Genomic DNA, 14999 nt, shown 5'->3' with positions numbered 1-14999 from the left:
AATTACTTTGTCACATAGGGCCATGAAGGTTCAGATAGCTTTTTCCCTTAATAAATAAAATCACTTAAACTGCATTTTGTGTTTACTTGGGTTATCTTTGGTAATATTACAATTTGTTTGATCTGAAACATTTACGTGTGACAAATGTGCAAAAAAATAAGAAATCAGGAAGGGGGCAAATACTTTTTCACAGCACTGGAGCTACCTACTTGTTAAGCTATTTTTGTAAAGTCCTCTAACCCATCTTCCTCTGCATGTCAGTATACGTACCAGAACTTTGGGCGTTACTACTACAATACCCATCAGTGTGCAGCAGTAGACCTGGGCACCATGACCTGGCTGGCCATGCACTGTGACTCTAAACTGGACTGGATCTGCAAGATCCCCAAAGGTAACAGCAAGACAACGGAACCACACATAGACACAGATACAGTCACAAAGCAGTGCTACTGCTGTATACAGACATAATAGAGACACGTGGCCACAAGGGGCCCTTGTTATTGCCTGAAAGCTTTCATTTTGAATACTCAAGTCTGTAGTGCTGAGCGATTAACCAACATGTTTTTTTTTCTCTCGGTTATTAAATAACTAATTTCCGATGTCGTTTCAGTTACTTGATTTCCATTTTTTTTGGGGGGGGGGGGGGCTAATGTGCTGTTTCTCTAGAGAGAAATCCAATAATTCAGGAGAGAAATCCAGTCAATAACTATGTGGGATGTTGAAGGGAGTTGTAGTTTTCATTAAGCAAATATGTGACCGCCCGGCTCGATTCGGTCTTATGTAGCAAAATTTGAAATTTGTTTTTTACATTGCATAAAAGTAGAGACTCGGAGCTAGAACATTTTATATCATACACTACAGTCAGTGCTTAATTTGTAACTCGGGAGGTGCTGGAACAAAAAAGGGAGCGCGAGAGGGGGTTGGAGGAGTTCTGAGGTACCGGAACGCATGAGAAAAAAAATCACCTTTACAATAAAGCATTTCATGCATATCATCGCATTTGCGTAGTGACATAGAGCAGTAGAGTAGAGGCACTTACAGAAGTTGCACACATTGGGGACATTTTTTGTAGCCTAGGGTCCGGGAAGAATGTGGCCTTTTATAAACGCATTTCATGCAATTCTAAGTAATTTGACATGACTGAAGACTTTGGCAGAATATTTTTAATACAGCACAAATGAGAATCTGAGATCAATAAAAACGACCTAGGCGTGTGGAGACGCACGTTGTAGGCTACAATATGAGGAAGAAATTATAGTCCTAAATATACTTTCCAGTTTCACTGACTAATCCAATGACATGCAGCTCACTTGCTGGTAATGGCTGATGCGCTCGTGCCAAAAGCCTATCTCTCGCTTGTTTTTCTTTGTAAAACAATATTTGGAAGTTGAACAAGTAAATTCAGCAAAAAAGAAACGTCCTCTCACTGTCAACTGTGTTTATTTTCAACAAACTTAACATGTGTAAATATTTGTATGAACACAAGACTCAACAACTGAGACATAAACTGAACAAGTTCCACAGACATGTGACTAACAGAAATTGAATAATGTGTCCCTGAACAAAGGGGGGGGTCAAAATCAAAAGTAACAGTCAGTATCTGGTGTTCTACCAGCTGCATTAAGTACTGCAGTGCATCTCCTCATGGACTGCGCCAGATTTGCCAGTTCTTGCTGTGAGATGTTACCCCACTCTTCCACCAAGGCACCTGCAAGTTCCCGGACATTTCTGGGGGGAAATGGCCCTAGCCCTCACACTCCGATCCAACAGGTCCCAGACGTGCTCAATGGGATTGAAATCCGGGCTCTTCACTGGCCATGGCAGAACACTGACATTCCTGTCTTGCAGGAAATCACGCACAGAACGAGCAGTATGGCTGGTGGCATTGTCATGCTGGAGGGTCATGTCAGGATGAGTCTGCAGGAAGGGTACCACATGAGGGAGGAGGATGTCTTCCCTGTAACGCACAGCGTTGAGATTGCCTGCAATGACAACAAGCTCAGTCCGATGATGCTGTGACACACCGCCCCAGACAATGACGGACTCTCAACCTCCAAATCGATCCCGCTCTAGAGTACAGGCCTCGGTGTAACGCTCATTCCTTCAATGATAAACGCGAATCCGACCATCACCCCTGGTGAGACAAAACCGCTACTCGTCATTGAAGAGCACTTTTTGCCAGTCCTGTCTGGTCCAGCAACGGTGGGTTTGTGCCCATAGGCGACGTTGTTGCAGGTGATATCTGGTGAGGACCTGCCTTACAACAGGCCTACAAGCCCTCAGTCCAGCCTCTCTCAGCCTATTGCGGACAGTCTGAGCAATGATGGAGGGATTGTGTGTTCCTGGTGTAACTCGGGCAGTTGTTGTTGCCATCCTGTACTTGTCCCGCAGGTGTGATGTTCGGCTGTACCGATCCTGTGCAGGTGTTGTTATACGTGGCCTGCCACTGCGAGGACGATCAGCTGTCCGTCCTGTCTCCTTGTAGCGCTGTCTTTGACATCTCACAGTACGGACATTGCAATTTATTGCCCTGGTCACATCTGCAGTCCTCATGCCTCCTTGCAGCATGCCAAAGGCACATTCACGCTGTAACGGTTGTTGTCGGGAATGGAGGACCAAAACGCAGCAGGAATGTGGATGCTCATCTTGTATTTATTTTCAACCAAGAGAACACCAAAATAGCAAACAAAGAACTCACGAACAACAAAACAGTCTTGTCATGCTCACACACGCAAAACAAGAAACAATCTCCCACAACACTAAACCAAACAATTACCCATATATAGGACTCTCAATCAAGGCAACGAGAAAGCACCTGCCTCCAATTGAGAGTCCAACCCCCCATTAACCTAAACATAGAAATACAACAAACCAGAAAGAACATAGAAATACAAAACATAGACCAAAACCCGGAAATAATAAATCAAACACCCTACTACATACACCACCACCCCGAACCACATAAACAAAATACCCTCTGCCACGTCCTGACCAAACTACAATAACAAATAACCCTTATTACTGGTCAGGACGTGACACACACAGATGAGCAGGGACCCTGGGCATCTTTCTTTTGGTATTTTTCAGAGTCAGTAGAAAGGCCTCTTTAGTGTCCTACGTTTTCATAACTGTGACCTTAATTGCCTACCGTCTGTGAGCTGTTAGTGTCTTAAAGACCGTTCCACAGGTGCATATTCATTAATTGTTTATGGTTCACTGAACAAGCATGGGAAACAGTGTTTAAACCCTTGACAATGAAGATCTGTGAAGTTATTTGGATTTTTACGAATTATCTTTGAAAGACTGAGTTAGTAGCTTACAGCATAGAGTCTTCTCCTTACAGTAGGAGCCATTTGCTTTCCAACCTCTGTTTTCCCTCAATTGTAAATGAAATATAGCTAAAGGACTGTATTGACGCGTCACAAACGCATAGTTTCCAGAAACACATTGTTGTGGAAATTCTTACACAGGGACTCGAACTCAATCTTAAATGATTCAATGTTTATTGTCAGCGCGCTGGAGAGGTTCCAACAAACTTAATGCACCATAGTGAACGTCTGTCAGGAGCTCTGCTGGGGCAGTCCCAGCAGTTGTCTTATATACAGCTGTACAGAGTTATATTTGCATGATTTAGCATAATTAATTAATCATGACCATTTTGTTTCATTCATGTGACCGACCAATACTGGTTCATAACATGTGACAGACCAAGGCTTCTTCTCTCTAAGCTGAGACCTTGAAACTGAGATATCTTTCGTTCTCAAAACAAAGGCCTGGATTCGTTCAGTCAGTCACTTGCATGAACACAGAAATTGGTTTATAGAGAACCACAAACATAAAACATAGAATTGGTAGATAGAAAATAAGATGTATAACATTTCCATTAAAGTCACATATTTAATTTTTTTATCGTTATTTAACTAGGCAAGTCAGTTAAGAACAAATTCTAATTTTCAATGACAGCCCAGGAACAGTGGGTTAACTGCCTTTTTCAGGGACAGAACGACAGATTTTTACCTTGTCAGCTCGGGGATTCGATCTTGCAACCTTCCGGTTACTAGTCTGACGCTCTAATCACTAGGATACCTGCCACCCCGAGGTACAGGGCTCGGTGTAACGCTCATTACTACGACGAGAAACACGAATCCGACCATCACCCCTGGTTTTGTCTCGTCAGTGAAGAGCACTTTTTGCCAGTCCTGTCTGGTCCATCGACGGTGGGTTTGTGCCCATAAGCGACGTAGGCGACATATTCAACCAAGTTCAGCGTAAAACACGTGGTAATTAACTACAATGACCATAATCCATTGCGGCAGTATTTTCCCGGCTCGGACAGAGATGGGGTCAGAGAGGAAGAGGCAAAGCGAGAGGTTTCACTCTCCCCCAAATCGGTCCAAAATAAGCCCAATGTGTTTCTATGGGCTTATTTTAAACCTAAACTTGTTGCCTGCCATCCCGCCTTTGGGACAACAACTCCCATTATTAGGGCGGAGACATGAGCATCACGTCATAATATTCATATCTCTGGTACACTTTTACGCCTGCTACGTTAGGTAAGATATACACAGACTGTATAGACCTCATGAGAGAGGAGGGTACACAACACAACAATGAGGACAGAGACTCAAAAAGCACTAATCACTCAGCGGTAGTGTTATGCATTTGTTCTGAATGATGAATTCAGACCACTTTTTGTTTTGTGTTTTCAGGAAAAATTGATAAGGATCCAAACCCCACTGAAGGTCAGTTTATAAACCACCCTCCTCTCTTTGTCGCTGTTATTTTTATAGTCTTCCATCATAACCCACTAGCACCAACTTTACTTTCCCATCTTTCTCCTCATCCCCCCCAGCCCCAACTTCAAGTGAGTGGGTGGGCTTCCAGGAGGCAGAGTATAAGTTCTTTGACCACCGGTCTACGTGGGACCAAGCCCAGAGGATCTGCTCCTGGTTCGATGCTTCTCTGGCTTCCATCCACTCTTCTGCGGAGGAGGTTTTCCTTGCCAACACACTGCACAAGGTACCACACACAAGCTTTAATGAAAACAAACATTACAACAACTTTATCACCCTTCATAAAGTAACACATCCACTGCTGAGAAGGAGGCCTTCCTGGCTGACATAGTGCACAAGGTGCGCTACATAACCTTTATAACCCTTCATAGAAAAGTCATAACCCTTTTATAACTACTTCATGTTCATGAAGAACGTGACAGAATTAAACATCCACATGGGCACTTTCATATCTCTACAAATGGTACCAACCACCACATGGATGGACATGGGCTGTTTTATCCAAGCCAATAGTCTATGCTGTACTGTACATCGCTGCATGTCACTGGAGGTCAAGTGTGTACGACTAGAGGTCATGTGTGTTTTCTCTCTTGCCTGCAGATGACCAAGGTAGAGGGGGACCACTGGTGGGTGGGGCTTCATACGTATGGGAACGATGGCCGTTTCCACTGGTCAGACCACTCTGTGCTCAACTATGTGTCCTGGGCTTTCGGCAGGCCACACCCACACAGCCGCGACCGCAAGTGTGTCCACATGTCAGTCAGCAAAGGTGAGGATTCTGGGATACTGTGCAGTTTGTCCTGTAAATAGCATATTTTGTGTTTTTTTTTTTAACAATATTTCATCTTTCATTCTAAAACGTTCTACAGCGGAGTGGGCAGATCAGAAATGCCACTCAGACCTGCCCTACATCTGTAAGAGAGTGAATGTCACAGGCACCATCCCACCCACACCCTCCACCCCCCTGCCCCCCGCAGGTTGCCCTGATGGCTGGGGCCCCTTCCTGCACAAGGTAGGGCTCCTGGGTTATGTCGTTTCTACTGTGCTGATAAAGATATGCCAGTTATATGAATGTGACATTTCTGTGTTAATTTTTAATTTGATCTTCCATTTTAGCCTCTCAGTTGTTATCTGATCTCACATTAGATCTCAAACAGACCTCTGACCTGAGGTACTGGTTTCTCCTGGGTTATGTTACGTGTGAGAGCATGATGGTTCTTCCTGACCTGACCTCTGACCTTCCTGTTTGTGTGTGTGTAGTGTTATAAGGTGTTTGGTCATGAGGAGAGCCGGAGGGCCACATGGTCAGGAGCCAGGCTCATGTGTGAGTCACAGGGAGGAGCCTTGGCTGTGGTGCCCAATCACGTGGAGCAAGGTAGTTTTATACTCACTCACACACGCACACACAAACAAACAAACACACGCACGGTTTCGCATACACACAAGGGCAAACACACACATACACCATCAATAACATCAGTTGTTCCCTAACTGTCGGACGGTCTGCGGGGGGGGAAGAGAGGTAGGAGAGGTGTCATGTCAGTTATTGCAGACCTTAGAGAGCTTTTTATAACTTGTCCAGTTCCCCAGTGATGAAAGGGGGGCATGATTGAACAAGTTTGGGAAGCACTGAAGGACATCATGCATGCTGTCTCCCACAGCCTTTGTCACCACTCTGCTGTCCATCGTGAGTTTTGACCTGTGGGTGGGGTTGACATCTGACTCTAAAGGCCATTTCCAGTGGGCTCGTCCTGGACTCCTCAGCTACACCAACTGGGCCTCTGGAGAACCCCTGGACAACAGTGGACCACTCCACAACAAGACTCCGGTACATACCACCCTGGTCTAATCTTTTTCTGTATTAATCCAGTCTTTGGTGGCATCCCAAATGGCACCCTATTCCCTACATAGTGCACTACTTCAGAACTAGACTACTAGTCAAAAGTAGTTCACTATATATGGAATATGGTGCCATTTGGGACGCATATTTGGTCCGTGGGTCCAGCCTTTATCATGTCCATTGTTGATGACATCATTGTCACCTAACAGGGGAACTGTGTGGTGATGATCCATGGGAACCCAACAAAAAATACGGGCATGTGGGCATCCCGGGCCTGTGAGATGGAGAAACATGGCTACATCTGCCAGAAGAAACAAGGTACAGGACATGTAACAACTCCAAACAGCACAGCCACTCGCAATTCAACAGTGCATAACATAACTAACCAATGAATTATGTAACAGACAAGCATTCCTGTGTGAATCTATTACATAGTACTGTACCTACTGAAACACATACCTGATATATTAAACAGTTGTGTTTATATCAGTCAGCAGAAACAGTTTCCTTTATATACTGATATCACTGTCTCCTTAGACCCAGCTCTGCCCCCTGGCGCTGCCCTCCTCCCCTCCTCCCTGTCGGGAGCCCTGGACCTGGGTGGGGTGTCGTACCGCATAGTGAAGAAGCGCCTGGACTGGATGGGGGCGCTGCATGTGTGCGAGTCTCTGAACGGGACGTTGGTTTCAGTGAAAGACCCCTACCAACAGGCTTACCTCACCCTGCTGATGAACAGCCTACACCTCCCAGCATGGATAGGCCTTTGCAACTATGAGGTGAGGCCCTGGACATGACAAGCTGGGAGGAGTTATGCACTTCTACGAGATCTTTTATTGGTTTGTTTTGATACAACAACATGGTAACATGTAGGGTGAGATCACTGTATCACCACAAATCAATATTACATTGATATAATCAGATCTTCAAAGATTGATTTAACTAGATTGACCAATGAGGTAAGACTTGAGGTCAGAATATTCTGATGAATTCCTCCTCTGTTCCACACTCAGGGGCGGAGCTTCAGCTGGTTGGGCGAGGAGGACCTGATTTACACTGCCTGGCGGGATGGGGAGCCTAATACACTGTCTGGATGTGGTCACATGACCACGGGGGGGCAGTGGACTGTGACCCCCTGTGACGCTAAACTGGACGCTGCCACCTGTCAGATTCATACAGGTGTGTGTGTGTGTGTCTGTGTGCATCCGTGTGTGTGTGCATGTTTGTGTGTGTGCCTTATCAATAGGGTAATACAGTATATGAACATGTGTGTAAGTTATATAGTGTGTGTGTAAGCCCTGTCCTGTCCTCTCTCTTTCTCTCTCTCTCTTTCTCTTTCTCTTTCTCTCTCTCTTTCTCTTTCTCTCTCCAGCAGAGGAGGCTGTGGTGCACAAGTGGAGTTTCCCAGGACAGTGCCCTCACTCTCTGGGCGAATGGGCCTGGGTGCCTTTCAGGAACCACTGCTACTCCTTCAACCTGCAGAACCTCCGGCTGCAGACCGACGCCCACTCCTACTGTAGGAAGGGTAAGGAGGACACTCTGTCAACTGCAAATGTTCTGAGTCAGCCAGACACTCGTTAGTCTTTTTACATGCACATCGGCTGTTTCCCAAATGGTACCCTATTCCCTATGTAGTACACTACTTTTGACCAGAGCCCTATAGAGTATAGGATGCCATTTTGGACGCACACCATTGGATTCCACAACGCGGTTAGATTTTAGTAGCTAGGACCGCTATTTCTTGTCCTGGAATCCCGCTTAACTGACAGGTTAAAGTCTGCTTGAAAGAGCCGCTAACCTAGCTAAGTTGCTAGCCATCAAGCTAACAAAGTTAGTCCCAGTTTAGTTTTCCAATGGATCCCTCCTTGTCTGGAGAAGTAAATTAATGGTTCCAGCCTTGTAGGAGCTCTATCTACTACTCTTTGTTTTGGGACAAACCGGATCACTCAGAGTTCCAATGCAGAAATTGTTTGCTTGCCGTGGATTAAAGGCTTGAGGTGGCTTCCTTGATCACGCAGGTCGCCAGCCTACTTAAAAAACTAGGGAAAACACAGAGTGGAATGTTTACGCCGATGGCTGGACGGCGTTCGCGCTTGTTGGCTGCATCTCAGCCTTGTCGTTTGTCGTTATCCGACTGGCCGGTGTTGCCAGGAGTTCGTTCACCAGGGGAGCCATCTCCTGCCTCACTTTCCCCATCTGATAGCGGAGTCGAAGGAGCACAGCAAGAGGAGCATGGCAATCAACGATGGTCGCATGTCTTGAGCCGTGGAAGCCCGCAAAGCAGTCCTCCCACAAAACTCTCCCAACGAGAGGCCCGGAGCGAATGAAAAATAACAAATAGTTTCGCCTCCTGATCTCCTGCACCTTTGTTGCTGGGGGTACCTGTGTCTGCGGCCTCTGTGCCTACTCCTACTCCTCCCCCTACGATTTAGAAGTTGACGTCGGCAACCTTCTGTCGGCAACCTACCAGGGTAGAATGAAATCATCAACATGTATTGATCACATCTTTACTAATGCTGCAGAAATGTGCTTGAAAGCAGTATTCAGATCCATCGGATGTAGTGATCACAATATAGTAGCCATATCTAGGAAAAACAAAGTTCCAAAGGCTGGGCCTAATATAGTGTAGGAGAGGTCATACAATAAGTTTTGTAGTGATTCTTATGTTGTTGATGTAAAGAATATTTGTTGTTCCATGGTGTGTAATGAGGAGCAAACAGACACAGCACTTGACACATTTCTGAAATTGCTTATCCCAGTTTCCAATAAGCATGTACCCATTAAGAAGATGAATGTAAAAACTGTTAAATCCCCGTGGATTGATAAGGATTTGAAAAATGGTATGGCTGAGAGGGATGAGGCAAAAGAAATGGCAAATAAATCTGGCTGTACAACCTATTGGCAAATGTACTGCGAATTGAGAAATCATGTGACTAAACTGAATAAAAAGAAGAAGAAACTACACTATGGAACAAAGATAAATGACAAAGAATTATGTTAAATTGCTTTGGAGCACCTTCAAGGAAATTTGGGGGAAAAAGACAAACTCAGCTCCATCATTTATTGAATCAGATGGCTCATTCATCACAAAACCAACTGATATTGTCAACTACTTTAATGATTTTTTTAATTGGCAAGATTAGCATGACATGCCAGCAACAAACGCTGACACTACACATCCAAGTATATCTGACCAAATTATGAAGTATGGAAGAGGTGAAAAAATATTGTTGTCTATCAATAATGACAAGCCACCAGGGTCTGACAACTTGGATGGAAAATTACTGAGGATGATAATGCTCGATATTGCCACTCCTATTTGCCATATCTTTAATTTAAGCCTACTAGAAAGTGTGTGCCCTCAGGCTTGGAGGGAAGCAAAAGTCATTCCGCTACCTAAGAATAGTAAAGCCCCCTTTACTGGCTCAAATAGCCAACCAATCAGCCTTAGTAACGTTTTGGAAGAAAATGTGTTTGACCAGATACAATGCTATTTCACAGTAAACAAACTGACAACAGACTTTCAGCATGCTTATAGGGAAGGACATTCAACATGCACAGCACTTACACAAATGACTGATGATTGGCTGAGAGAAATTGATGATAAAAAGATTGTAGGGGCTGTTTTGCTGGACTTCAGTGCGGCTTTTGACATTATTGATCATAGTCTGCTGCTGAAAAAACATATGTGTTATGGCTTTACATCCCCTGCTATATTGTAGATAAAGAGTTACCTGTCTAACAGAACTTAGAGGGTGTTCTATAATGGAAGCCTCTCCAACATAATCCAGGTAGAATCAGGAATTCTCCAGGGTGGCTGTCTAGGCCACCTACTTTTTTCAATCTTTACTAACAACATGCCACTGGCTTTGAGTAAAGCCAGTGTGTGTATGTATACAGATGACTCAACACTATACACGTCAGCTACTACAGCGACTGAAATGACTGCAACACTTAACAAAGAGCTGCAGTTAGTTTCAGAATGGGTGGCAAGGAATAAGTTAGTCCTAAATGTAAAAAAACTAAAAGCATTGTATTTGGGACAAATCATTCACTAAACCCTAAACCTCAACTAAATATTGTAATAAAAAATGTGGAAATTGAGCAAGTTGAGGTCACGTAAGGCCAAGTAAGTTAAGAACAAATTCTTATTTACAATGACAGCCTACCCTGGCCAAACCCTAACCTGGACGACGCTGGGCCAATTGTGCGCGGCCCTATGGGACTCCCAATCACGGCCGGTTGTGATACAGCCTGGAATCGAACCAGGGTCTGTAGTGACGCCTCTAGCACTGAGATGCAGTGCCTCAGACCGCTGCGCCACTCGGGAGCCCCAAGACACCCATGCACACCCATGCATAACCCACAAGACATAGAAGTCTCTTCGCAGTCCCCAAGTCCAGAACAGTCAATGGGAGGTGCACAGTACTACATAGAGCCATGACTACATGGAACTCTATTCCACATCAGGTAACTGATGCAAGCAGTAGAATCAGATTTTAAAAAACAGATAAAAAACACCTTATGGAACAGCGTGACTGTGAAGCAACACAAACATACACACAGACACATGCACATACACATACACACAGACATGCACATAATTATCTATGCATAGTCACTTCACCCCTACCTACATGTACAAATTACCTTAACTAACCTGTACCCTCTCACACTGACTCAGTACCGGTATCCCCTTTATATAGCCTCGCTATGGTTATTTCATTGTGTTACTTTTTTAAAAATGTTGCTTTAGTTTATTTGGGAAATATTTTCTTAACTCTTCTTGAACTGCACTGTTGGTTACGGGCTTGTAAGTAAGCCTACACTTGTTGTATTCGGCGCATGTGACAAATAAAGTTTGGTTTGATTTGATGCGTACACACACACATGATAACAAATGCACTATACACACACACGTACCCTAGGATTTTCTGTTGTAGATATGTGGTAGTGGAGTAGGGGCCTGAGGGCACACACTTAGTGTGTTCTGAAATCTATTATGACTGTATTATAATGTTTTTAAAATTGTATAACTGTCTTAATTTTGCCAGACCCCAGGAAGAGCAGCTAATGGGGATCCATAATAAATACAAATACAAACAGTCTCTATATCTAGCTAATGGAGATCCATAATAAATACAAATACAAACAGTCTCTATATCTAGCTAATGGAGATCCATAATAAATACAAATACAAACAGTCTCTATATGTAGCTAATGGAGATCCATAATAAATACAAATACAAACAGTCTCTATATCTAGCTAATGGGGATCCATAATGAATACAAATAGAAAACAGTCTCTATATCTAGCTAATGGGGATCCATAATGAATACAAATACAAACAGTCTCTGTATGTGACACTTTACATGCACATTGTGACACTAAAAGAACACAGAGTGCATTACGGTTCTCTCCATTCAATCGCTGTTATCATGGAGAGAGCTTTCAGCGCTCAGCACTGACGTCAATGACCAAATACGTCAATAAGTCTAAATTAGTTGTGATTCATTGAGCTATTATTGAAGTGCACTCGCTTTATTATCTCCTGATTTCCCGCTTTAATTTTCCCTTATTATCATCCCTCTTTTCATCCCCCCTCCCCCTCTCTCTCTCTCTCTCTCTCTCTCTCTCTCCCCATCTCTCTCTATACCCCCCTCTCTCACCCCCCAGTGGGCGGCCAGCTGCTGTCGGTCCTGGATGAAACAGAGAATGGGTTTGTGTGGGAGCACATCCAGGGCTACCAGGAGCAGGCTCACGGAGCCTGGCTGGGTATGACCTTTAACTCCAAAGGTAAGGAAATCCTCAGGGTGTACACAGCGAAAAGTATACACAGACTGTTAAAAACATGTAAATATCATATACTGTAAGGTCATATAATCTAATGGGTACTGTAAGAAGAGTAATTTATCAGAGTAACATATACTATCCATATACTCATTCATATATTACATACATGATTTCTACACACTTTTTGCAATAGGGTATTCCAGGGCTATTTCAAGATATTCTTCAGACAGGCATGGCCATACTGTGTGAACATATGTGTGTGTGTGTGTGTGTGTTGTTCCTGGTGTTGTCCTGCAGGGGGCAGTCTGATATGGTCTGAGAGTGCAGAGGTGAAGTTCACTAACTGGGAGGTGCAGGGCACCAACCTGAGCATGCTGTTTCCCAACACCTGCTTCTGGATCCAGAGCAACACAGGCCTTTGGAAACCAGGCTCCTGCAAGAACCGCACACACGGAGTCATCTGCAAACGGCCACGCAGTAAGGAAGGCCTCACCCTGTAGCGCAGACAAATAACACTATGGACAATGTCATACGTGTACACAGTGATAGCAAAGATGTATAACCACTTACAGTGCTTCATTTCTAACTGCAAACAGCAATCTCTGAGCTGACAACACAACTCAAATGTTATATTTTCCGTTGCAGGTGCTGAGGCTTTGGCGGTAGTCTGTAAGTATGGATAGGATATCCTATGTTGTTTCTTCAAGTCATGAAATGTTAGATTTGTTTAAATCTGTAATGCTAATCTGTAAAAAAAAAATAGTCAGGAGAGATCCCGCTCTCACTCTTTCTCCCCTTCTCTCTCCCCCCCTCCCTCCCTGTTTGTCTCAGCTGAAGAGGACCACCTGCCCACTCTGATTGTGATCATGGTGACAGGCCTGGTGTTGGTGGTCCTCATCGTGGGCGTGATCTACCTGTACCGCCGGCACCAGGCAGGCTCCCGGGGATCTTACGAGGGGGCGCGCTACAGCCGCACCAACTCCAACCACTCCGAACAGGCCGAGAAGAACATCCTGGTGTCTGACATGGAGCTCAACGAGCAGCCGGAGTAGCACAGCCTGGAAGTACCTAATACTGACTGACCCACTGTCTGACTGATACACGTTCTGCTTCTACATTTTATGTCCCCGTTCTGTTTGAAAAGATGTTGAAGACGCTGAAGCTCTGTGGTGTGTAGAGTGCAGCAGATGCCAATCAAATTCCATTTAAACAGTCATTCTCCAAAATGGTTAATAATATGCAAATTACAATATGAACTGCTTTTCTTAGTAGTATAGCAATAATGTTTCTAATGTCAGTTTCACATTTCATTTCAAACACTTCCTGTTTTTGGTCGCTATGTCTTAAAGGCAGATGACAAAAGCCAAAGACTAAGGCTTTGCACCAGTTCTTCCCTTGTCAGGAGACTCAGTATCATCCAAATATCAACACAAGCTCCATCGAGACCATGACAGTATTTACCTGAGGTTAACTTCAGGTTTGTTTTGTATATTTCCTTTTGGTTTGTTTGTGTGTTTTCTGTCCAGTGCAGCTGTAGTGAATCTGTAGTGAATCCTCCTTCTAATTCTGGTTGTTGTGGTGAAGCTTTTGTTGTTGCCCGTCCCCTTCCCTCCCTCCCTTCTGTTCTGACTGACACGTCAGCAAAGACTGGTTGGAAAGCAATACTTACTTCAGTGTGGGAGAGAAGAGGGCAGTGATTTTAGAGTGACGATTTTAGAGTGATTTTAAAGAGTCCCTGGCCTGTTCACCACAACTGCACATACAGTAGGAGAGAAAAAGAGGGGGGGAGCCAGAGATTTGACGTTGATACAGACTGATACCGTCTTTTGTTGTCTTGGTACGGTGTGATGGGGTAGATAAGGGTATTATATCTCAGTATGTAACATTCTAGAGGGTTTTAGAGGGTTTGTTTTAGCACTTTCTACCACAATCGTGAGAAGAGCCAACATGTATTACTGAAAGTAACTGTCCAGTGTTCCCAGATTTCTATGAAATAGGACCTATAATTAATTACACTATGAGTGAAATAGTTTCCATTCAATTCATTTGTAATTAGGTATGTTTAAAAGCAGCTTTTCTGTGTTGGAATGGTGTGGGTGTACCCCAACAACAGAATGGTGCGGGAGTATACCGGTCAATAAAAATATTCATGCAAGTAGACCGCTGATTGGCCAGCTCATCCTCCACAGGAGAATAAAATCATCCTCTATGAGGAAATAGCAAGTGTTTTTTAGACAGTCTGTTTGAGATACAGGTTCGAGGCTGTTTTTTTTCTCCAATTCATGCTTTGACCACAAATACGAATATAGGATAAGTCAACAACATTACTTCGTTATGAGTTAACAGAATATGATTTTCACTAGACAGTTACTTTTTTTGTTGTGGTCTCATCGCTGCAACTCCCCAAAGGGCTCAGGGGGGGCGAAGGTCGAGTCACGCGTCCTCCGATACATGACCCGCCAAACCACACCTTTCAACACCCACCCGCTAGCTGCACTGTTCAACTGATGACTGAAGTCAGCCTGCAGGCGCCCGGCCTGCCACAAGGAGTCACTAGAGCTCAATGAGCCAAGTA

At 44.2% G+C, this 14999-nt stretch overlaps 1 protein-coding gene across 2 annotated transcripts in view; it reads left to right on the top strand.

Moving 5' to 3' along the window:
* LOC115171080 (C-type mannose receptor 2) overlaps positions 1-14584 on the top strand; it is a 35590-nt gene extending 21006 nt beyond the window's left edge. Inside the window, exons 15-29 of one of the 2 annotated variants that reach the window (XM_029727579.1) lie at positions 262-391; positions 4710-4742; positions 4853-5019; positions 5394-5562; positions 5663-5805; positions 6054-6168; positions 6455-6621; positions 6843-6951; positions 7171-7409; positions 7644-7809; positions 8006-8155; positions 12308-12427; positions 12722-12901; positions 13070-13093; positions 13256-14584. In XM_029727579.1, the coding sequence (XP_029583439.1) occupies positions 262-391; positions 4710-4742; positions 4853-5019; positions 5394-5562; positions 5663-5805; positions 6054-6168; positions 6455-6621; positions 6843-6951; positions 7171-7409; positions 7644-7809; positions 8006-8155; positions 12308-12427; positions 12722-12901; positions 13070-13093; positions 13256-13476 (2133 nt within the window). In that variant the 3' untranslated portion in view covers positions 13477-14584. Of the gene's footprint in view, positions 1-261; positions 392-4709; positions 4743-4852; positions 5020-5393; positions 5563-5662; positions 5806-6053; positions 6169-6454; positions 6622-6842; positions 6952-7170; positions 7410-7643; positions 7810-8002; positions 8156-12307; positions 12428-12721; positions 12902-13069; positions 13094-13255 lie in introns of both variants that reach the window. The other variant, XM_029727578.1, reaches the window with a different exon arrangement.
* Positions 14585-14999: the final 415 nt, after the last annotated feature.

Source organism: Salmo trutta, chromosome 32 (genome assembly GCF_901001165.1).
Source record: "Salmo trutta chromosome 32, fSalTru1.1, whole genome shotgun sequence".
NCBI lineage: Eukaryota > Metazoa > Chordata > Actinopteri > Salmoniformes > Salmonidae > Salmo > Salmo trutta.
This window is presented reverse-complemented; position numbering and strand designations above follow the sequence as displayed.